Source organism: Equus caballus, chromosome 16 (genome assembly GCF_041296265.1).
Source record: "Equus caballus isolate H_3958 breed thoroughbred chromosome 16, TB-T2T, whole genome shotgun sequence".
NCBI classification, from domain to species: domain Eukaryota; kingdom Metazoa; phylum Chordata; class Mammalia; order Perissodactyla; family Equidae; genus Equus; species Equus caballus.
Window position 1 is genome coordinate 81,803,972 of NC_091699.1, and position 24,369 is coordinate 81,828,340.

General features: G+C 47.4%; 1 protein-coding gene across 1 annotated transcript in view; it reads left to right on the forward strand.

Annotated features, from left to right (window-relative positions):
* Window positions 1–24,369, forward strand: part of EPHB1 (EPH receptor B1) — a 417,903-nt gene that overhangs the window by 149,879 nt on the left and 243,655 nt on the right. Inside the window, exon 3 of the mRNA XM_001498502.7 lies at window positions 7,285–7,966. Coding sequence (XP_001498552.5) covers window positions 7,285–7,966 — 682 coding nt within the window. The remainder of the gene's footprint in view (window positions 1–7,284; window positions 7,967–24,369) is intronic.

Sequence of the window (24,369 nt, forward strand, 5' to 3'; positions counted from 1 at the left end):
GGCTTCCAGCAGGCAGCTGGATAAACAAGCCTGGAGCGTTGAGGAGAGGTCAGCAATGAGCTCCAGGATGAGCTCGCCCAGGATAGAAAGTGAGAGGAGAAGGGAGGGAGGGGGGAGCCCCAAGAAACATGTGGATTTTCAATGGTCCCAGACATTTCTGAGTAAAAATGCTGTTGTGTAATACCAGTGTTGCAAAGCCAAACACGTAGAATTATTTCGCTTGTTGAATGAACTAATAAATTAGTCAAAACATAATTCCCTGTCCTCAAGGAGCTCACAGCCTGGTAGCAGAAACCAAAGTCACACGCACGAAGCAATTAAGGAATAGTTCAAAACAGTGTATTATCAAATGCTAAATTGTGTGGAATAAGCTCAATCATGCTGTCGACGAAAATAATCCATAACCAATCTATAAATGAAAATTTGCGTGAGTTTATTCTGAGCTGAAATCTGAGGACCATGGCCCAGGGCTTTCTTCCCGAAGGAAGAAAGGGCACCAAAGAAGTGAGGTATACAGAGTGGTTATATACGCCCATACAGGACTTTTCACATATGATTGAAATGTCCCTCCCACAATAGTCACAGGATTGCCCTGTCGGCACAGCGCTTGATGGACACAGCAGGTAGTGGGTCTGCTATCTCAGAGGGCTTAGCAGGAGGCAAGTCTATTGTCTTGAGCTGGGTGGTCACAGGTGAGTGCAGCAATCAGTTTCTAGCCTAAGGAAAGATGCTTAATCCTTAAGGAGATGCCAACGTTGGGAGGGGGAGGGAGTTGCACCTCTATCTCAAGGGCCTTTGTTCTTGCCATAGGGAATCTCTAAAGCAGATATACAATGCATGCTCAACAGCCAAGGTCAGGCCCTTTTGGAAAGACAAGGTCAGGCTGAATTAGGTTTATACCAAATGGCTTCCTCATATTCTCCAATATATCCTATTGCTTGCCATTTTTATTTGTCAATGCTTTAAGCATTTGGAAAAATGGCAGCTGAATATAGGCTGGGAGGGCATCATAGAGGAAATAAGACCTGAGCCCCCTCAAAGGAGGGAGCTGCAGAGAGCGCTGGGCTCTGCCACCCATTCTGTGGCTGACTTTAGGCCAGCTGTTGAATATCTCTGGGCCTCAGTGGGCCCATTTGTTAACAAAAGGTCTTGGTCAACATGACCTATAGTGGCTCCCAGCCAGCTCATTATTCTCTGGTTCTCTGTCTTAGAGGAGTTGAGACGGGATGAGGTTGGGGTGGAAGAAAGGCGTTAGAGCCAGCCAGAAGATCAGCAACAACATCAAGGGGCAGAAATGGACACTGTCTCTGTGTCCAGACGTGAGAGGATTCGGCTGGCCTTGGTTTGAGCCATTGCCATCTCTTGCCTGATCTGAGGTCATTACTTTCTGAGTAAAAGAGCAAGCCAGGGCTTTAGTCCAGGCATGAGTAATGCCAACCCCAGCACATGGCCTTGGGAGTGCAAGAGAGAGGGCAGATAGGAGGAACATTGTTCTGGAAGAAATGGCAAAATGTGGTGACAAATTAGGACATGAAGTTGCTACAGGGGTACTATTTGCAGATAATAGAGACCAAGCCAACATTGTTGGGTGTTGAGGTGTAGGCTGACCCGGATCACAAAGAGTTTTTTTTTTTAGAGCTATATTGAGGTATTAGTTACATGTCATAAAATTTATTCATTTTAAGCATACAATTCAGTGATTTTTAGTAAGTTTACAGAGTTGTGTAATCATCACCACAATCCCATTTTAGAACATTTCCATCATTCCAAAAAAGATTCTTTGTGCCCACTCACAGTTGTTCCCTATTCCTATCCCTGGTCCCAGGGAAATACTAACACTTTCCTGTCTATAGGTTTGCCTTTTCTGGACATTTCGTGTATATGGAATCATGCCACATATGGTCTTTTGTGTCTAGCTTTTGTTAGCATCACGTTTTAGAGGTTCATCCATGTTGTTGCATGTAGCAATACTTCCTTCTTTTTTTGCTGAAGAAGATTCAGTCTGAGCTAACATCTGTTGCCAATCTTCCTCTTTTTTTTGGTTGAGGAAGATTCACCCTGAACTAACATCTATAACAATCTTTCCTCTATTTTGTATGTGTGTCACAGCCACAGCATGGCTGCCAATGAGTGGTGTAGGTCTGTGCCTGGGAACTGAACCCAGGCCACCAAAGCAGAATGCACTCAACTTAACCACTAGGCAATGGGACCAGCCCCGGGATTTCCTTCTTTTTTATTTCCAAATAGTATTCCATTGTATGGCTACATCCTATTTGTATATTGTCAATGGCTGCTCGTATTATTTATGAGTTCACTCGTTGATGGACATTAACAAAGATTCTTAGCTGCCATATTAGTGTCCACTTGAGACCTCCAAGAAGGGAGGACTACAGTCAGATTAGTATCTACTGAGGGTTGATCCTACACTCTTTGCTGGGTCGAAGGGTGTGTGTAGTTGTAATTATGATAAGTAAAACCAAAATTTCCATAGAGATTGTACCAATTTGCCCTTCATCCAGTCATGTATCAGAATGCTTATCTCACACTCCCTCTCCAATGTGGTGTTTATCAAACTTTTGCCTAACCCTCCCCCCCCACCCCAAAGAAAAAGTATCACCGTGTGGCTAATTCCTGTTTTGGTTATGAGTGAGGTTCAGCATCTTTTCATATATTTATGAGCTTATCTGTTTCTTTTTTAGTAAACACGTTGTTAATATCCTTTGCCTATTTTGCTATTTTATTATTGATGTATATATTTTCTTTATATATTAGAAGAAACTAACACTTTATCTGTAATAAGTTACAAATAGTTTTTTTCTTTTGATTTGACTTATGGCCATTTCTGTCATGCCAATTAGAAAAAAATTGTCTAGAGCTGAATCAATCAATCTGTTCATTTAGGGCTTCTGAGTTTCATGTCATAATTAGTATATATAAATTGGTTTTGGTTTCTTTTAGAATTTTTATGGCTTTATTTTTAATGTCTAAATCTTTGATTCACTGGGAATTTATGCTGGAGTAAGGTATGAGGTATGGAGGCAAAGTTGTGTTTTTTCCCAGATAGTTACCTAGTTATCACACAATTTTAAAAATGATTCACCTTTTCCCTGCTGGTTTGAGTTGTGGCCAATGTTTTAAACGTTGAGAGAAACTAGTGATTTAACTTCTAAAAGAATTCACCAATTAGGCTCCCACAATACGCTTGGGAGTGCCCTTTTCTCCACATTCTTACCAAGACTCTATATTCTAGGTTTTAAATTTTTTGCCAATCTGATAAGCAAATCATGGTGTTTTGTTATTGTTTTAATGGGAGGAGATAATTACAGACAGGAACCCAGGCGGCAGTGTGTCAAATGCCTAGACGTGGAGGTTGAGAAGCTGCCCCTGAACGGACTCCTGTAGGAAATCGGCTTTAGGATGGGCAGTGAGAGTGTGTCCCAGGGACTGGGGCTAGCACAGGTCTTGGGTAAAGAAACTGGGTCCTGAGTGTCGATGGGGTAGTATATCTAACACTGGTAAAAACCCTTTTTAACCAAACTGGGAAGTGGTGTGCCTGGGGACACAGGGTAGCTCACAGCCTGGTGGGGAGGCAGGACTGATGCATGAAAGAGCATTAAGGGGACATGTGGCCCCTTGGGTCTGGTCAAACCAGTCTTACCCCGTCTCCCCCTCTCACCCCCCAACTCAGGTCACTGAGAACCTAGAGATTTTACCCCAAAATATCTTTCTGGTCTCCACTGGTCTGGTCCAACCGACCATCATCTCTTGCCTGGGCCACTACAGTGACATCCAGTTGTCCCACCCACACATTCAAGCTGCCCTGCAACCCAGTCTTTACTTTGCATCAGAGAAATCTTTTAAAACCTCAGTTCTGATCACCTGTATTTTTCCTCCCTAAAACTCATCAGTGACTTCTGGTTACCCTCAGGATGAAATTCAGAGTTCTCGACCAGACTCACCTCCCTTCATTCTTCTTCCTGCCATCTGTAGCTTTTTATGACTCGTTGCACAGACTGCATTCTTCAATGGTGCCAGGCTGCTTTGCCCACCACAGGGCCTTTGCACTCACCATTCCTGGGCTTGGATGCTCTGCCCCTCTCTGCCCCCAACACATACACTTCTCCTGGCTAACCCCTATCCATCCATCCCTTCTCAGCTTGGAGGGTCTTCCCTGACACCCCTCTGTATATCAAGTGTGCCCCCTCTCTTGGCACCCTATAATTTTCCCTCATAGCACTTAGCACAGTGGTAATTATTTAGTTATTTTAATAATAACTGTCTAATAATTTCTCTAATTTCTGTTTCCCTCGCTAGATTATAAGCTTCATATTGCTGTCTCCCCAGTGGTAATGGAGTGCCTGGCATAAAGCTGGCATTCGGTGAATACTCTTTTCATTGATGAATGAATGAGGGATAACTATGAAGCAATGAGACTGATTCCAAGTATCATAAACCAATCAGAGTGTTTGTCCCTCCCCGCTGGGAATGCCGGTCCACCGTCATCTCCATTTACCAGAATCTCATCTTTCTTCAAGGCCCCCAATCCTAATTGCCACTTGCTCAGAAAGCATTTCTACCTCCTCTAGCCCACTCTGGTAACATATTTTTCCAACCCTGGTAACACCCGCTGGCAAGAGAAGAATGAAGGCGGGACAGAAATGAACGTCAGACTCCGTGATGGCCTTTTCCCAAGCAACGGGGAATTATTTTCCTTTCTCTCAATTGCAGCCTACTCTTTCCCTTTGAATATACAGCTGTATTCCCCTTAATTTGCTTTGATCGCTCCCTTAGGAGCTGTCATGGAATCAATTAGATCAGTAGGATTTTATGACTCGAGGTCACCCAGTATGATTCCTCATTTTACAGATGAGAAAACTGAGACTCAGAGAGGTTAATGTTTGAAACAATTACCTCTGTTGGGTCTTATAATACCAATCAGTGTCATTTGCTAAGATAAATCTTCTCAATATCCTAGCTCCACAAGGGTGTAAATCCTCATTCTGTCTATTTAAAGACCTACTGTTGGTGACAGTCTCAGGGCTAAGGTGAGCCCTGACAGGTGGGCTTCCTGCCCTGCTCCCACACAGTGGAACTGCATTAATCTTGCGTGGGTCAAGGGCTCTGGCTGGGGTCAGGCCCCCACCCTAAGTGGGGCCACTGTGCATTGACAAAGGGGCCCCACATTCCCGCTGAGACCCATATAGCCTAACTGAAATAATGGGTCATGAGACCTGCTGTGTTTAAACAGTTGCAGAACAGCAAAAGAAACTCGTCCTTCCCTTAAAAGTCATATAGGGTCAGCTGGGAAAGGGTTATTTCAAAACAGCCGTGGAAAGGGATCGCGGTCTGAAAATTTGAACTAAAACAACTGTCAGTGACTTGTTTTCCCTAAATATATTTGCGTTCTGGTTCAGAAAAACCAAGCAAGCAGAACATGACTTTAAAAAACACATTTAAATAGAACATAACACAATCTTAAAGAAGGAATAAAAAGTGGTTCCTTGAGATCTAGAGAATCACTAAGAAATTAAGCAAAGTTCACGTGAGGTTTGACAGCGTGCGAGGATGCTGGAAGGACTCCAGGCTGGGGAGGTAACTGGCCCCTGGGAGTGCTGGGAGGGGCTGGAGCAGAGAAGGGCCATGGATGGACTGCAGCTCGGGTGGCTCTGTGGTGGGGTCTGAGCAGCAGGAGTGGCCATGAGGTCACTTTACAGACCTGGGTGTGCAGGGCCAGCTCTCCATGTGCCCAGTTCTTCTCCACATCATGCCTGGTCTTCAGATGCCACGGCACCAGTTTGAAGGACAGCCTTGCTTCTGCCTTCCTGCTCCTACAGGGGGCTTAATTCTGTGCAAGAAGCAACTGTAGTGTACTTCTCATGCACACATGTCTGGCTTTTAGCTCTTTTAGTGAAGAATTCTAGTGTATAAATTTCAACTCCGCACTGTGAATAATAAGCAATTAGCACTATATTTAAGGAAATGAGTACTATTTGGTTACTTTTATCACTATTGCTGGATAGCCAAGTATCTTAATCCATTTTCTCTTTTCATTTTAGGAAGTTGAATTTCTTCTGTTCCTTTTTTACTTTTGGTAAGCAGGGCAGAAGTTTAACAAACACATTGAAACCTCCTGGGAATAACCCCAGTTCTTGAGATCAGGGTCCTGAGAGCTCCCCAGTGTGGGCAGCTGCTTCCTCTCCCAGCACAAGGAAACGAGAATGAGCAGCAACTCTTCTTTGGCCCCTAGCCCAGAGTGGCTCAGTTAAGGAAGCCGTGCCTTCATGCCTGTTACTGAAATAAGTTAGTAGGTGAATTTCTTTGGCCATTCAAAGCCCTTCTTTCTATCTCCTCTTCTCCCCATCTCCTCTTATGGCCATGTGACCATGGGCAAGTTTCATTATGTCTTTTCATCTGTAAATTGGGGATGATTGTGTCTAGTTCTCAAAGTTGTTGGGAAGATTGAGAGTCATCACTTAATCAATACATCGTTCCTCCGCTCCTTCTAGTCTATAGGGCTGCTAAAAATGAGAGCTCTTTTCCAACGTGAATCACAATCATCTCTCCCTTATTAAGAAGATTTCCTTACTCCCTAACTCTCTGCAACATTCTCTTCCATCACATCTTTGCTTGAAATTCTCACACAATGAAACTTAATTTGCTTCCTTAGGGACGTCTCTTAGCAGCCCCTCCTCTTAGCAGTTTTATAATCTAGCTCTTTCAAGGAGATTGATGTTGTGAAACAAAAGTTTATGAGAATCTGGGTTTGTTGAGAAATTCCAAAAAGCTATATATTCATATGATTTTAAAAGATATAAAAGAGTTTTACCACAGTAAAGAAATTAGGTTGAGACATGAGGATTTCCAAGGTGGGGGTCTCATGCAGTCGAGCCCTAGTCCACAGAGTGGCTGTTGAGAGTAGAAGCCGTGGAATGGAGAAAGAAAGCCCCTGCCATCTTGTGGGGCTAAAAGCTGCAAATTGTCCCCATGGATGTAATGAGCCATAGTCACAACATTAGAGTTGTGGCTTAGATGAAGGAAGGCTTTCTAGAGTGAAGTGTGTTATATTTTGGGATGGGCTGCAGAGAAATATTCCAAAGTATGCTTATAAGGAGATCTTTAAAAACAAGTTAGTGTTAGGTGTGTTCATTTCCTAAGTCAAGCAGCTGGACTGGTGAGCTCGTAAGGCCCCCTCCAGTGCCAGGCTTCTCTGCCCTGCCTCTCTTTGTCTTCTCACTCTCTATTTTGTGTCTTTGCATGTGTGTGCCTGTGGCCTGCCTGGTACAGTGGGAAGAAGTCAGTGGCTACGATGAAAACCTGAACACCATCCGCACCTACCAGGTGTGCAATGTCTTCGAGCCCAACCAGAACAACTGGCTGCTCACCACCTTCATCAACCGGCGGGGGGCCCATCGCATCTACACGGAGATGCGCTTCACTGTGAGAGACTGCAGCAGCCTCCCCAATGTCCCAGGCTCCTGCAAGGAGACTTTCAACTTGTACTATTATGAGACTGACTCAGTCATTGCCACCAAGAAGTCGGCCTTCTGGTCTGAGGCCCCCTACCTCAAAGTAGACACCATTGCTGCAGACGAGAGCTTCTCCCAGGTGGACTTCGGGGGAAGGTTAATGAAGGTCAACACAGAAGTCAGGAGCTTTGGGCCTCTTACTCGGAATGGTTTTTACCTTGCTTTCCAGGATTATGGAGCCTGTATGTCTCTCCTTTCTGTCCGTGTCTTCTTCAAAAAGTGTCCCAGCATTGTGCAAAATTTTGCGGTGTTCCCGGAGACCATGACAGGGGCAGAAAGCACATCTCTGGTGATTGCTAGGGGCACGTGCATCCCCAACGCAGAGGAAGTGGATGTGCCCATCAAACTCTACTGCAACGGGGATGGGGAGTGGATGGTGCCCATCGGGCGCTGCACCTGCAAGCCTGGCTATGAGCCCGAGAACAGCGTGGCCTGCAAGGGTAAGCCCTGGGACCTCTTGAGGCCTCTGCTTCCTGCCTACCTGGGGCAGGGCCAGATCTGTAAGGTTTTCCTACCTCCATATCTGGGTCATACAGGAACAGAAGAGCATACAGTGGCTTATTATAAAGCTCTGGGGAACATCCATCCCCAATGCCAGGCCTGATGATTTTCAATTGTGTCCAACCAGAGTGTCCATTTTCATGGTGGGAGGAAGAGATGAGGAGAATTCCAAATGGTGGAGAATAGTTTAGTAATAACAGTTGTATTTAGTTTGGGACAGAGACATTCATATTCTCTCTGTCTCTCTCTCTTTCACACACACTCTCCTGCATCCTGTGTCTAGCCCCACACTATGAGGAACGGAGAATTTGGACTGTCCTGGACAATTCACTCAAGGGTAATTGAGAAGTGACTGAATTTGGAGTGTATTTTAGTTCATTTCAGTCCAGCTCCCACAGCACTTGACTTGATACTGAACCTATATGGCTCATTAACTCAAAACCCTCTGCTTGGCTGTCTTTCTCCAGGAGCTCAATGCCAGGCCCTGGGGCAGGGATAGGGCCTACCTTTGGTGTGTTCTGGAAGGAAATGAAGCTGTCAGAATGGGAGTGGGACTGTATTATGTGCCATACTGCCTTTACTTTTGAGTGGTGCAAAATGATGCAAACCTTGCCATTTGAGATGTCAGGATACCACGAGCTCACATTGGCTCTTCTCAGCCCTAGAAAGCACATGTTCGATGTGTGGCAATAAATGTGCTAAACTGGCTCAAGGCCTAGTCTTCTCTGAGACTGAATAGAAGGATCCAGAGGGCCTACAGCTCTCTTGCCTAAGTGTATGGAAGCTGAACGTGGGGGATTCCAGAGTTGGGGAAGAGAAGTCTTCTGTACTTTATTCAATGTTGCTTGTGGCCTTCAAAGTTTCAGATTCTTTCAAGAGCAAGGCTTCCCACATGAACCTCAAAAATGACCACCTTGACCCTAATTCATCACTTGGGTGGCCCCCAGTCCTTTGGGGACAACGTGGGGGGGGGGGCTTTATTAGCTCCTTCTTCTCCATTGTGAGCTTCATGCCAGCTGTCCTCCCAATTGTCATTCCCACCCTGCCTAAGCACCAGGCCGTCGCTTGTGTCTACTTCCTCACTTGCCTTGCTCCCCAAACACCAGGCAGGGGCTTGCTAATGCCCATCAGCTCTGCTGTCCTTTGGACTCAGCTAATTGCTTGGGCCAGGGCACTCACACAGCCTTTCTGGGGCCTGCTGAGAGCGGAAAGCTGCACCTTTGTGTCTTTATTGGATTTCTTGGTTATGGTACCCGTGATGGATGGTGTGGAAACAGAGGGGAGAGAGTGCCTGATCAAGCGATGAATCAATGCAGACAGTTTTAAAACCCGCCGGGCTAGGTCTCACAGCGCTCCTCTTTGTCCCATTGGTTGGGGGAGGGGCGGGAGGCACCCTCTTAGGCAAACGTGGATCTGAGTGGGGACCCAGGGACCAGGCTGAGTTCTTAAAGGTGCAGGTGCGGCTGCTGCCAGGCATGCTTGCAACAGCATGGGGTGATTTCTCCAGGCTTCAAAGGGTGGCTACACCACACTTGCTGGCTGGGGCCCTCTCCTTCTCATTATTTCCTGAGCAAAACTGCAGGAACCAGAGCAACCATTGATTGGTTCTGATTTAATTGGGACTCTGGGAACAGTCTCATTTCTTTGGGCTAATTGGAACTTTTCTCTTTTGAGGGGCTCTGCTGTCCCAGCTGCTTGTCAGTCACCTCCTGTGGTTGTCCTGGGAGGGCTTATGGGGACAAATATGTAAATCCAAGTGGTTTCTTCCCATTCTCCCTTCCCAGTACCAAACCCTCCCAAGTTTTGTTTGACATTCCTAATCTAGAGTTGTGGTGAACCTGGCTTGACTTCACAAACTGCTTAATGCAAACTAGGTGGGTGGAGGAAACGGGGAGCCCAGGGCACCATCACTTTGCCATTTCAGAGGCACAGGCAGCCACCTTTTGGTGGCATTTCTGAGAATGGAGAGTGGCAAGTCAGGCAGCATCATGGGTCCTGCAGCCCAGCAGCCTGGCTGAGCTCAGCACAGAGAAGCCCCTTTGTCCCTGTTTCAAGAACTTTAAGCTACATCCTCCAAATTCTTTGCCCTTGGCTTTGCTGGTAACCCTGCCTTGATGGCTGAGCCAGACCTCCCTTCCCAGGGCTCACAGCGGGCTTCCTCGGGGGAGGTGAAGGACTCTTGGGCATAGATGGCGATCTTGGGAAGACTCGGCACCCTTTGGTTTGGGGTGGACAGTGCATGGGGAGGGATTTGTGACTGGTTACCATGGTGTGTCTTCAAGGGAAGGTACCCCACCCACTTTAGATGCTCATGTTGTGCTGTCAGGTGGGTACCATAGCCCTTCATAGCAGTTCTGGAGTGGCCTACCTAGTATAGCCAATCCTCATGAGGCCAGGAACATGGAGAACAGTGGATGCCAGGTCACTGTGGGTGAGAAACAGTGAGCCTCCATCAGCTGTCCTGGTAGGACTGGAGAAGGAAGGCAAGCTACTCTCTCTCAACACAGCCCTGAGAATTGATGCCTTAGAGCAGGGCTAGGTGAAGCCTGGAAAATTCTGTGATACACACAGTTATGTTTATCCGATAAATTTTCTTTTCTGAACATTTGAATTTGCATGTTTTGAATCTACAGGGTGGTGGAAAGAATATCTTCTATATTATTTTTTGGCACAACAGACTTTCACGATGGGCAGGAACCTTATTCTCCTGGCTTGCTTTGCCTCCGCTAAACTCTCGCCTGTCAAAGTCATAGGGACCAGTTGCTTAGTTGTGCAGAAACACCTGGAGACCAACTAGGCAGCCCAACCAGCGGAGAGTGGCACTGGCCTGGAGCTGTTCCTATTGTGGGTGTGTGTGTGTGGGGGTGCGGCAAGTAGAGGAAGCTGTGGGGGGAACTTGAACATTAGAATGTGCGGCAAGCGGCTCATACTTTCTAGAGGGCTCCACGGCCCAAGGACTGTTCTGGACTCATTCTTTCTGCACACACAGGTTGGACCCATCAGACAGAATCACAGCAGCCTGCTGATCCTACCAGTGACTCTGACCCCATCCTATGTTTGTCTCTATGAAATTCCTAATTACTAGGAAAATGGCCCACCTGCCCCAACTTTAAGTTTTGTGCTCGCAGTATAGTGGATTAATGAGAAGTCATGTCTTTGTCTTTTCCCACCTCCACGCCTTCCCTGCTCAGGTTGATGGCTAAGTCAGTTCTCTGGGTGAGCCCCTGCAGTCTTAACTGTCCCTGGGCCAGGGCGGCCAAGAGTTGCCCCTTGGCAAGCTCTCTCTGTGCTGTGGAGCTGAAAATACTGCATCAGCTGACATTGGACTCGGGGGAGGATGGCTGGGTTGGGACTGACAGTTTCCAGGGGGAACCTGCATGGGCAGGCCTCTTATCTGTCTGTGAGAAGCCTGGGGGCTGCAGAATCTCATACAGATGCCCAAGGAGGGGGTCCCAGGTGCTGAGACAGCCTCTGGCAGCCAGATCCTAGCTGGAGAAGTGTATCCATGGGGCTTGGATCTGCTTCTGCCCCTGAGTGTCCCCTGAAGGCCTAGCTTTTCCTCCCAGGCACAGTGCCTGGAGCTTCTGGAAGGTGCTGCCTCATTAGCCTGCCTCTCAGCCACTGTCAGGACTCAGGAAATGACAGTGCTCTACATAACCCTCCCTGCTGTCTTCCGTTGCTCCTGCGCCTGTGGGTGCCTTGGCTCACCACTGCAGAATGTTCATGCCGACCCATGGTGCACAGGCCTTCATTGTTGGTGCTGTCACTTGCAGGGGGTGCAGGCGGATGAAGAGGGGAAGGGGATGTGTCACGTGGAAGAGGCCTAAGCTGGAGACAGCAGCTGGTTTTAGTCCTGGCTCTGCTGTGAACTTCTGGGTGCTTTTTATGTCAGTCTTTTTCCTCTGACAGTCCTGTCTTCTGTGCCTACTTCTCAAGGTGAGTGAAAATCAAGGGGGATAATGGATATGAGAGTGCCCTGAAAGCCATGCAATGCCATATGTTGCCAGGTGGCACTGCCTTTAAGCCCTCAAACGCACCATCTGACCCTGGTTACTAAGGGAACGAGGTTCTGGAATGAAGGTGGCGCGTGGTGCCCCCACCCAGAGACACTGGTCAGCTTGCATCCTAATGTTCAGTCATCATCTGCCTGCACCTGCCCGGGGGCAGCTCCATGACCATCAAGCAGTGACCAGTGAGATCAGCACATAGGCATGATCCCCAGTCCCTCAACAGGTCAATGGGTCAGTTAACACACGTGTGAAAGGTGTGGCTCACGTGGGCTGCCTTGAGCCAGGTGTTCTAGGCAGGTGGTCTTTGCCAGCTGGAGATCTGAGTGACGAGGGAAGACTGCCCACACCTGAGAGAAAATACTGGTCTTCTAAAGCAGCAATTCTTGGTGCTAGGGTGGGCATAGGAACCCCCAGGAAAGATTTTTATAAGACGACATCCCCAGATGCTCCCTTCTGATATGGTGACGGGTAGGTCTGATTGGGGCCCAGGCCAAGAATGCCAAGTGGAAGCTCCAGACCAAGACCATCTATGTAGCTGTGGAGTCTAGAAGAAGGGGACCCCGGGAGAGGTCACTGAAGGCATCCTTGGGCCTGTGGGATTTGTAGAGACGGTGGACCTGAGCACCTGAGGGGATGTAGAAGGAGTCTGGGAGAGGAGACTGCAGAAGCGGGCTGGAGGCTGGGTGGACAGAGTGCGAGGCCTGCAGGCCGAAGGGGAGGAGATGCTCGGAGCATCAGTGCTCCTTGAATAGGGGCTGGGGGCTGTGGGAAGGCTATGCAGGGCACTGAAGAGGCCGGAAGGTATGGACGTAGCGCCTCAGCTGATAGGAAGCTCGAGAACGGCTCTGGGCAGAGGAGGGAAGGGCAGAGAGCTGAGTTCAGACTGTTTGGGGGTCACAGAAAAGAGCAACCTTCTCACAGCTGGCCAGTACTGGCTGTTCACTCAGGACTGTCCTCAGAACAGCAGGGGTACTGCTGCTCCAGGGCACGGTCAAACCTGCAGGATTCCCTTCTGCTCAAGGACTGCCTGTCAGGGTTGGGGCTGAGGATCCATGTCCCATAACTAGAATCCATGTGGCTTTTCCAGGGGGCTCTGTGGTCGCCTAAGACCATTCCAACTCCAGATGTTGGCAGGGCCTTGACAACTCACGAAGAAGAGCAGAGCAGTTCTTGGTTCACCGGTCTCCCCGGTTGTGTTTCTCCCACTCCCCATGGATCTGTCAGACTCCTGAGTCGGGGCCTAAAACCTAATGAGCACAGCCTTGTGTGGCCCTCCAACCATGCTCCTCAGGCCATTCTCTTCCCTGCCATCTCCCCAAGGTCTCCTCTCCTCCCACAGCTTCTCCTTCACTCTTCTCCTCTCTCCAAATGGGGATTTTTTTTTTTCCTTGGTAATTTTCCACCTACATGTAAATTCCTTCATGCCTGGAGACCCAAGGGACATTTTGAAGCTTTCAACAGTTTCGGCGCCTTTGTCAACGTGAGCAGCTGAGATGAGCCAATTTATAAGCCTGGGGGAGTTGCAAAGAAAAATCTGTAGTATTCGAAGGTGGAGAAAAATGTGTCTAATTCACCTCCACTTGGAAAAAGGAGTTTCTGGGGCCTATTTTCATCTCCCTGAGGGTTGCTGGTCCCAGCTCTGGGTCTCCACCTGCCTGCTCATCCTGGGTGCTGAAAGGTAGGTGGGGGCCTGAGGGAGCGTGTGTGTGTGTGTGTGTGTGTGTGTGTGTGTGTATGAGAGACAGAGAGAGAGAGGGAGGGAGGGAGAGATGGAGGGAGGGAGGGAGGCTGCTGTGCTGGCAGCTGCATTCACGGTCTTGAGGAACCCTGTCTGCTCTCCCTGGCCCATCAGCAGTTGGCGGGTGAGTGAGACGAAGGCCAAGCCCAGCCTCCTCTCAAGCCCCAGGGAGACCAGCTCACCTCAGGGCTGGGGGGAGGCCAAGGTCATTAACACCGCAGTCCTGTAAGATGAGCTTCATAATAGGATTTCCCAACAGACTACTTCATTTAGAAATCTCTCGGGCCTCCTCTGTTCCCATGGTGGCCCTGCCTGGTGCCCTCCAGGGAGGAATCCGATGTAATTGGCTGGATGTAATGGGCTGTGACACCGGCATGAACAACAGGAAACAGAGCTGGAAGGATGCCCTTCTGCCACACTGGCTCCAGCATATCGGGCACAGCTGCCTGGTCCCTGATCTGGAGGTGATAGACGATGGCAAGGGGACAGAGGGGAGGCGAAGCTCTGGGTTCCAGATCCCCCTGTGCTCTGCACTGCCCCTTCTGCCTTTGAAAGACAGTTTGAACCTGAAAGACCAGATTCTGCTGGTGTTGACGTGATGATCATGATTCTCCCAGGTCAGTGCTAGAGTCACTGAGAATGATTTGGAATGTTCTGTGCATGAGAGCTGCCCTGGCTGGAAGTCCATGACTTAATAAGTATGTATTATCAAAGATGGTGATGAAGACACCACATGGTTACTACTGAGGTGGTGTGGGTAGTGGAAACCTTGCTGGGCCAGGAGTCCAGCTGGGGTCCCAGTGCCACCACTGACTGCACCATCATCTGCCCTTGAAGAACTGTAGTGTCTGAAGCTGCCCAAGCTGGGGTGGGAGAGTGTGGGATGCTGAGAGGCTAACTCTTCTGACCACCTCATTCATCCACAGAGAGGGGGCCAGGGAGCATTTCTGGGCACCAGTCCAGAGAGCCCTTGCTAGTTAATCTCAGAGCTGGGATTAGAACCCAAGGCTGGGGAGGCCACCATCTGCGTCTGCTTCTGAGACTGGGTTTCATTGACATTAACCGTCCTTAGCAGCACAGCATGCGTTTTCAGGAATATCAAAGTCTTCTCAGCTGTTCTCTCTGAATACTCTCTTGCATCTATGTTGTGCCTTGTTTTTCCCGGGGTCCAGGCGCTCCTGGAGTCATGCTCTGTGGTTATGCGTTTCCTCACTATAGGGCACAGAGCTCCATGATGATTATCACCATCTTCTTTTTAACTCTGGGAGCGGCACCATCTCTCCAGAGAGCTCTGACATGTTGACCTGCCTGTGAGCCGTCCAGAGGGCACACATCGTCTCGGGGGATGCCCCCCAGCTCCTAGGAAGGATGAGGTCTAAGGCTTTGCGCTGACAGAAGAAGACAGAGGGGAGGGGGTGGGGCTGCGGGCTGGAGGCCTGGTTGTGGCTGTCTAATCCACATCCAGGCCAGTCTGGGCCCCAGGGCTCCATGCCTGCTCAGGCAGGGCTGTGGTCAGACTCACCCCCTTTGCTTTCTGTCCCCTTGGCTCTCTGCAGCTGGAGAGTCCCTTTCTGTGAAATTTGAGCACAAACATCTGCAGAAACTTCTTTGCTTGGAGGGGCCATCACCACTTTTGAGTTTGAAGCATGGAGATGAAAAATCATACTGAATCCCAGCCTCCCCAGAGTGGGGTCCTTCAGTTCTGAGGCCCAGGGAGCTCTGATTATCTGAGTTCTGTTTCCACTGCTTTTGGCCAATGACAACTGTGTAAATAGTGCCTTAATACTCCCGGGCCTCAGTTCTCCCTCAAGGCAGTGGGGTGAAGAAAACCTAGAAGAGTCAGCCCAGGGCTTTTGCAAACGTGGAAGGAATGTATCCCAAACAAGCCTTATTTTGCCAACAGGGCTTTGACAGGAACATTGAGAGAGGGGCAGTCTTGGCCTTTCCCTAGAGGAGGGGTCTCTGCTTGTAGATGTCCTGTCCACACCCTTCTTGCTGGCTGAGCTAAGGGCTTGAGTACCAGTTACTTGATAAGGCAGCTGAGTCCTCACTTCTATTTAAGGGCCGGTTAATGAGGCAGGGCAGGCAAACCCTAGGAGGTGTGGTTTAGTACAGAGGAGCACGTCTAGGTCTGCTGTAGTGCCAGGAGCTCTCCCATATGACAGAGAGTATCCCCCCTTCCTGTGTGCCCACCCAGCCTGCTGCAGGATGAGTCTGTACAGCTGCAGGTGTGCCAGACTCATCCTCCCATGTATGTGTGTGTGTGTGCATGTGTGTGTCTGTGTGCATGGCCAGGGAAGTCAGGAGGAAATCAGCTTGGCCTCAGCAGGACCCTGGAGAGCTTGGTGAGGGGGGAGGCATTGTGGGGAGCCTCAGGAGGCCTCTTGGAATCACAGGACAGAAATTCAGGGCCAGGAAGGACAAGCCCAGCCCTAATAAGGATTTTCATTGAGGGTAGGACCCAATTCATGAGAAGGGCTGGAGAAGGAAGAAGGCCTTTTGGTTTCTGGCTTGTCCCTGGCCTCTGTCTGGAATAACCCATTAACCATAAGGACACACATTCCTAGTGGGGGCTAGGGTTACTTGGTCTTCAGGTGTGACCCGTGGGGGCCTGCTCTGGTCATCTCCTTACAGGCCTCAGCAGTTCTGGACTCCCATTCCTCAGTCAAGTTGGATTCTAGTCTTGAGTTCATGTGGATGGAGTGGTCCCTCCGCTCATCCTTTCTTCAGGTACTTATTGGGCATCTACTAATGCCAGGCTGTTTGTACTTATGTACTCAGATTGAGCAATTTTACTTCCTAGAATTTGCTACATTCTTAGCTCTTAGAAAGCGCTTGCAATGTCCAGAGGACAGTGGGGCCACAAGTGGCTCTATTGCCCTGAAGAACCCAGTGAAGCATGGCCTCTCCAACTTAGATAAAGCCTCTAAGGACAGTGAGTCCAGCTCACCAGATGACACTTAGTTTTCTTTCCCACAGTGGCCCCCAGCCTTTTAGCCACCCCCAGGGATGGGACCCTGAGACTTCCCGAGGCAGCCTGGTGCATTTCTAAGCCCTTCTTCCTGGCATTGAAATGACCCAGGGGCCCACTGCTGCAGTCCCTGGCCTGGCACTTTTATGCAAATCTCCTGTCTTCCAATTTACCTTTTTTTGTTATTATCTTAAAAATGTTTTGAACAGGAAATACACATGAAAATACACATGACTCTTCTCCTCACCAGGGTTCCTCCCTGCCCCTGTTATGGTTTTGATATTCTCTTGCTGAGAAGGTTCATGCATTTGTATGCTCAGAAGATAGACCTATCCTTTTCCCACCTGCATAGGGGCACACTTAGTGCCCCCGCTTTCTCCCTTTACAGTGAACCTTAACAGTAGTTTGGTTATATGGCCTGGAAATCTGCCTCATTCTTTCCAACGATGGTGTAGTACTCTATCAGATGGATGTCCCTCTATTTAATTGGTCCTTCATTTATATCCATTTAGATTGCTTCCTGTTTTTTGTTATTTCTAAACAATGTTTCATCAAACATGCTTGTGCATTCATCTTTGCACTTAGGTGTGAGCATATCTGTGAGACAAATTCATTAATTAATTTATTCAATGAATATTTATTGGGGAATTTCTATGTGCCAAGCACTTTTCTAAGAGCTCAGGATGCAGCAAATTCTTAGAAGTGAATTGCTGAATCAGAATAATATAAATTTTTAATTTTGATACATAGTCCTGAATAGTCCTCCATAAAAGGGCATTTTCTACCAATTTTTGCTCCCACCGATGTGTGAGAGTTCCTATTCCCCATAACTTTGCCAAGATAATAAAATAGCGATCGCTTTTATCTTTGCCAGTCTGAGAGATGAAAACCTGCATCCCTCTGTGGCCTCCGTTTGCATTTGTCTTGCTCTGAGGGGCCTTGCACGTGGAGAGGTTCCCTGAGTCGCCCTGGTCAGGAGTCGAGACACAAGGTTTCCTGTATAACACATCGTTGAATCAGGCGAGTCTGCATGTTGCAGACAGTGAGGGGTTTGCTCACTCCTCGACACGGTCTACCCTTCACTTTCCTCTGTTCATCCCCTCCTGCCCTGCATCCCACCGTTTATCTGTTCTTTTCTCATCTCTAGCATCAGGACATTTTGGCACCTGCCACGCACCTATTTCAGCGTTTTCTAGACTGTGGCAGGTGAAAGGTCCTAAAAGATGGGATAGGACAAGAGCAGGTAGTGGTGCTGAAGAGCCATGCCACTCTCCTGGTCCAGTCTTAGGAAAGCTGGCCCAGCCTGGTTTGGTGGGAAACACACCTCACTTTCCCATCCTTTCTTCACTGTCCCAGGCCTGTTGTGGGCTCTCTGCTGACCCTATTGCAGCCCTGCTTTGCCCACCCCCCAACCGTGCTTCTCTCAGCTCTCACCCTTTGGCCCAGTCCCTCCACCCTACATCCCTTCCTTTAACTCTCCCAGCTCACCTCTAGGGCTTCGGGTCTCAGCTCTCCCTGGTGACTCCCCCTCAGCTGTCCCTTCTCCAAGTCACCAGCCCTCAGCCCTCACCTCCTCTTCATTTCTTCTGCACCAACCCACCCCCACCAGTCCTGCCACCCCTTCCCCAGCAGCCCTGAATCAGTCGCAGCCCCATTCCTGACCAGGTGGCTACCCCCGAGGCCGGAGCACATACCTTCCCCAGCGCTGCTGAAGCCCCGGCTCTGCTTCTGCCAGGGAGCCTTGTCTCAGCCTGGGGCTGCTGCTCCCTCCCTCCGTGGGCATCTCTTCTTGGTTTTTGCCTTCTAACCTGTGACAACTCTTTCTCACTAGGGCCACACACTTCCTACCTCTCTTACTTGCCTCAGTCCCCCCTCTCCTCCTTTCTCCTCCCCTCCTATTCTCTTCCCTCCTAACCTCTCCCTGCCCCTTCCCTCCTTCCTCTCTACTTTTCTTTTAAAGTAAATATATTCAAGTAAGTCAACTTAAAGAAAAATAATAAATTAAATAATAAATTAAAAACCTAGTGTGTAGATGTGGCTAAAGCAATGAAGATGTCACCGTGCTCCCTGGCGAGAGGGAAATGAAGGCACCATCCCAGCATCCACCACCTCCATCATCAGCCCACCCCTCACTCTCACTCTTCTCCTCCCTGAACTCCTGTGGGCAGGGCCAAGCCTGATGCTTCTCCGCATCCCGCATGCCTACTCTTTGCCATCTGGTAAATGAGAATAAAACAAAAACCGTTGAAAACAAAATTTGTGGAAGCAGGATGTGAGCTGAGGAGGAAGAAAGGCTTTGCATTAGGACGTGTAAGAAAACATCCCAGCAGCATTGAGTCGAGTAAGCTCCGAAGAAAGCAGTCAGGAACTGGGTGCGAGTCCGCTGACAAGGGGTGTACTTGCAGAGGTGACAATGGCAGGACCAGATGGAGGAAGTAACCAGGGATGGCAGAGGCCTCGTCTGTCTGTTGTCCAATATAGTGACACATTGTGCACACACACACAGAACAAAATCAACAGAATGGCCTCAAGCCCATACGTCATGAAACCCTTTCACAAAAAGTTGGTGATAATGTCTCAGTTTGACAGAGGACATAAGGTCAGTGCAACGTGTGTATTTCAAGTGAAAAATGACAATCTGCTCTTTGCACAAGATGGATAGAGATTCTCATTGAAATTGTATGGAATATGCAAGAACTCTGCCAAATCACGAACTTGGCAAAAATTTGCCTGTTCTGGGAATTAGGCGATTTGAGGGTTTCTGTTTGGTTTCTGGGTCTGTCACACACATGCCTGCACTTATCTGAATGTGGAGGCCTGGAGATTTGGGCTCTACTCTTCTCACTGGTTCTGTTTGTCTTCCCCTCTGCATCTTTAGCCAAATTTGTCTCCCCTGTTTTCTCTTCTTTTCCTCTATTTAGTCTATTCTCTTGTCTGTCTTCTCTCTGGACTTAATTTGAAAAGAGAGAAAAGAGGAAACACATTCCATTGATAGAATTTTAATGAATGGGTGGCTATTTTCATTCATTGCTTTTATTTTTTGCTTAGGAAACTGTTTAGATGCAAATTGCAATAAAAAATGAATTTTCATATAGTAAAATACAGGAATTCAATGTTTATCATTGAAATCAATTGCAAATATGACGAGTGATTTTTGTCATCAAAATTATTAACATATAATCACATATGTTGATAATAAGGTAAATCATTAAAAAGAACAATTGCTTTTTAAAAAAAAATGTCTTTGTAGAATGCCCTGCTTCTCCGAACTCATTTCTTTATTTTTTTGGAGCATATTTTGCTTCTTTCAGCTTCTTCAACCCCATTCTTGATTATTCTTGGCTTATGAGAATTCTTTCAAGCTCCTTTTTTTTACCCCCAAAATCTTTTAAATCTTTCAATGCAGCTACTAGTTAAAAACCGGTAACCAAAGCTGTTCATTGTTGAATTTATCATACCCAACTAGGGTGGCTGGTTCAACCTTTCTGGTTGACAATGCCCCTTCCCTTTGTGACGATCTCTGCCCACTTTCCTAAGAATTTCCTCTAATCAAAACTTAATTATTTAGGAGAGTGTTTCATCTTTCGAGATTGGCCTTTCCACTCTCCTTTTCTCTGACTCCCATTGAGGTAAACTTACTGCCCCTCCTTGCCCACCTGTAGAGCCTAAATATGAATGAACAGTGCCAAAGTGGGCAGCAGATCCCCTCCCCTCCTAGGACTTTCTGCAGCCCTGGGGGCAATGGATTTGCTACCCAGAGATCTGATAGCATCAGTACACAAGCCAGTTGGACATCCGTACACCCACTTCTTCCTGACCCAGGAAGAGAAGGCAGAGGTGGCTGGCCCTGGACATCCCGTGGGTTGACAGTTTCCATCCCCTCCCCACCCTGGCTTCTCCTGGCGGCCAGACCTCTTCAGGCTTTTCCCTCACAGTCTCTTTCCTGCCTGTGGCTGCGTGCTGTCCCTTCCTTCTGGGCCACAAAGGCTCTGTAGACAGACATTGTGTGCTGTTTGCCAACACGGGGGCCCGGGTACACAGAGGGGGCGAGGGAGAAGCCATCTGCTCTCTCCTTTCACACAGACCTTTGCTTTCTCCCTTTCACTCTCCCCCTCGCTCTCTGTCTTTGAATGTGCATACAAAAATAAAAAAAGCAGTTGCTAATTAGAGCAGGAGAATGAGAGTGAGCCTGGCAGAGGGATACAGCGAGGCCGGCTCCCCTGCAAATCAGCTGCTGTTAGGAGCCGGTGAGGGAAGGACAAGGGGGGCCCTGGAGGGGCTTGAGAGGGATATTTTGACAAAATAAGCAACAAAGGTTCTTCAGAATGGCAAAGAGGGGCTTTGTCTTAACCTCCCATCATAAAAGCAGAGGAAACAAGAAATGACGGAGTTTTCTTGTAAGCTCCCACCGCTGTGTCCGCCTCCCCCAGCTCTTATCTTTTTCACTCTCTCAATAGCCCGGTAAACAATGGTCTCTATCTGGGGAACGTTTAAGTGTATCCCTTTATTGGTAATTTTTGTTCTGGTTAATAGAGAATGGGAAATCACTGGGTTGCCTTCCCAGGCAGGGCTGCCTGAGAGAGGAGCTTCCCAGACAGGAACAGCTGAGTCATCAGGAAACCTGAGCATGGAAAATATCCCCCGAATAATCAGGACTTTCTGTGAGGGCTTTTTTTTTTTTTTTCTACTCCATCCTATTTTTGGTTTACCGGTCGGTTTCTTTTCCCAGCCCGGTGTCATTAAGTTTGCAGGAGCAGCCTTGATGCGTGCTGATGAAGTGCTAGCTGCCTGGTGTGTGGCTGGGGGAACAGCAGCAGTGTTAGGACAGGACCCTGCTCCGACCCTGAGCTCTTTGAACTCGCTTCATGCTCAGAGAAGGCTCCAGATACAAAGCAGCCAGGGCAGGGGTCACTTACTGGGCATTTCTGCCATGGCTTAGAATGTAGCTGCCCCTTGCTTCATTCCGCTAGGCTCACTCTGAAGTCCTGCAGGCTCCCAGGAGAATGGATTTTGGAGAGCTGTCAGTCATGGGGAGGGTTCCCTGGTGACTCGGCCTCTCCAGGATGCAGTTTCTCCAGGCATCAGGTGAACCGACTGATGGCGCTTGTAAAGATTTGCAGGTACGTGCCCTGTGCATTGAAAAAATGAGGCAAATTTCTGATTTCTTGTGAATGTAAACAAATGAAAATGAGAACAGTGGAAGCCTCATCATGATACACAGTGGTACTAACTAGTCAGGGAGGAAGAAAGGAAAAGGAAATAGAACCTGGAAAGAAAGGATTATAATTAGTTCATTCTCTTCCATTGGTGGCTGTTGAAGGTGATGGCTACATGTGAAAAGAGAGATTGACCCACTGGAATCTATTGGGAAAATCCCCTGATTCTGGGATGGGTTCTCAAAATGAGCTTTTCAGGAGTCCATACTCAGTGGCCCTGTCTCTAGGACTCAGGTGTGCTTCCCTGGATGTTCGGTGCAGCCTGTCTTAGCCCTGCCCAAGGACTCCTCTAGAAAACAAGGGCAGGAGTCCATGTACCATGCAACTAGCCGGGGCAACGGAGTTGTTGAGGAAACAGCTATAGATGTGTAGTTGTTAAGAGCTGGTGGCAGGGAGCTCTTGGGTTGTTCTGTCCTGGCTCCGTGTTAGTTGGCAGAGCGAGCTCTCTGAGCCCAGTATTGCTCTGCATTAAATGGTTCTGTAACACGGGCCTCAGGCTTGCTGTGAAGACTCCAAGAATGTGCCTGTGTAGAGCTCAACAAAGACCTTGGCGCATTGCAAGGGTTCAAAAATGAATGTTGACGCTATCAACATTTTTATTGTTAAATAAGCTAGAGGATAATTTTCTCTCTATATATGGTGCTGGTTCTCTTGGGACATATGGGAATTATAGAAAGAATGTGGTAAATTTGCAGGGATCAAGTAAATATTAAGAATGCTTAGATAACATGATCTGGGTCATTGGTACATAAAATATTTTAGAGTCTCTGAAAATAGTGGAAGCCCCCCATCTAAGTCATAAATGGATATGTTTGTTCAGTTTGTTGTTGCAAGATTAAATTTTTTAAAATTCTTTTTTCATTTTTTTGTGACTTTAAATTTCATTTTAAAAAATATACAGAAAATCTGACTTATATTGGTAGACAGTTTTATGATTTTTTTTTTTTTTTTTTTTTTTTGGTGAGAAAGAATGGCCCTGAGCTAAATCTGTGCCAATCTTCCTCTATTTTGTATGTGGGATGCCACCACAGCATGGCTTGATGAGCAGTGTGTAGATCTGCACCCGGGCTTTGAACCTGCAAACCCTGGGCTGCCAAAGCAGAGCGTGTGAACTTAACCTCTATGCCACTGGGCTGGCCTCTTTATGAATTTTAGCATATGTATAGATTTGTATAACCACCATAAAAATCAGGGTCCAGAAGAGCTGCCTTATGTTATCCCTCTATAGTCACTGCCTCTTCCCACCCCAACGCCGGGCAATCAGTGATCTGTTCTCCATCACCATTGCATTGTCTTCTAAAACAGAATGGTAACAATATGTCAATTTTGTGAGACTGGCTTCTCTTGCTCAAGGTAATGCCTGTGAGATTCTTCTAAGTTGTTGTTTGTATCAGTAGTTTGCTGAGCAGTATTCCATTGTATGGATGTACCATAGTTTATGTATTCACCTCTGGAAGAACATTTGGATTGTTTCCAATTTTTAGTGCTTATAAATAGTTGCTATAAATGTTCATCTCTAGTTTTTTGTGTAGACATACATTTTCTTTTCTCTAGAGCCAACGCCCAGGAGAGGGATTGCTGGGTCATATGGAAATTGTATGTTTAACTGCCTGAGTGATTTTTAGAGTGGCTGTACCATTTTGCTTTAGCATCAGCAATTGCTCTGTATCCTGTCACCGCTTGGTATGGTCAGTATTTTTTGTTTTAGCCATTCTAATTGGTGAGTCGTAGTATCTCATGGTGGTTTTAATTTGCATTTCTCTAGTGATTAATGATGTTGAATATCTTTCATGTGCTTAGTTGCCATCTGTTTATACTCTTTAGTGAAGTGTCTATTCAACATTTTTGCCCAAGTTTTAATTAGATTGTTTATTTTCTTACTATTGAGTTTTGAGAATTTTTAATATATTTCAGATAAAAATCTTTTTGTTGACTGTGTGATTTGCAAATATTTTCTCCCAGTCTTTAACTTGTCTCTTCTTTCTTTTAACAATGTCTTTTACAAAGCAAACATTTTTAATTTTGATGAAACCCTTTATCTGTTAAAAAAATTTTTTTTTTAAATTCTTTTAGAGTAATTTTAGGTTCACAGCAAAATTAAGAGGAAGGTACAGAGGTTTCTCATATACTCCCTGCCCACACACATGCATAGCCTCCTCCATTATCAAAATTCCCCTCCAGAGTGATACATTTGGTACAATCGATGAACCCACATTGACACATCATAGAATTCACTTGTACATTCTGTGGGTGTGGACAAATGTATAATGACATGCATTCATCATTATAGTATCATATAGAGTATTTTCACTGCCTAAAAATCCTCTATGCTCTGCCTACTCATCCCTCCTCACCCCTCCAACCCCTGGCAACCACTGATATTTTTACTGTCTCCATAATTTTCATA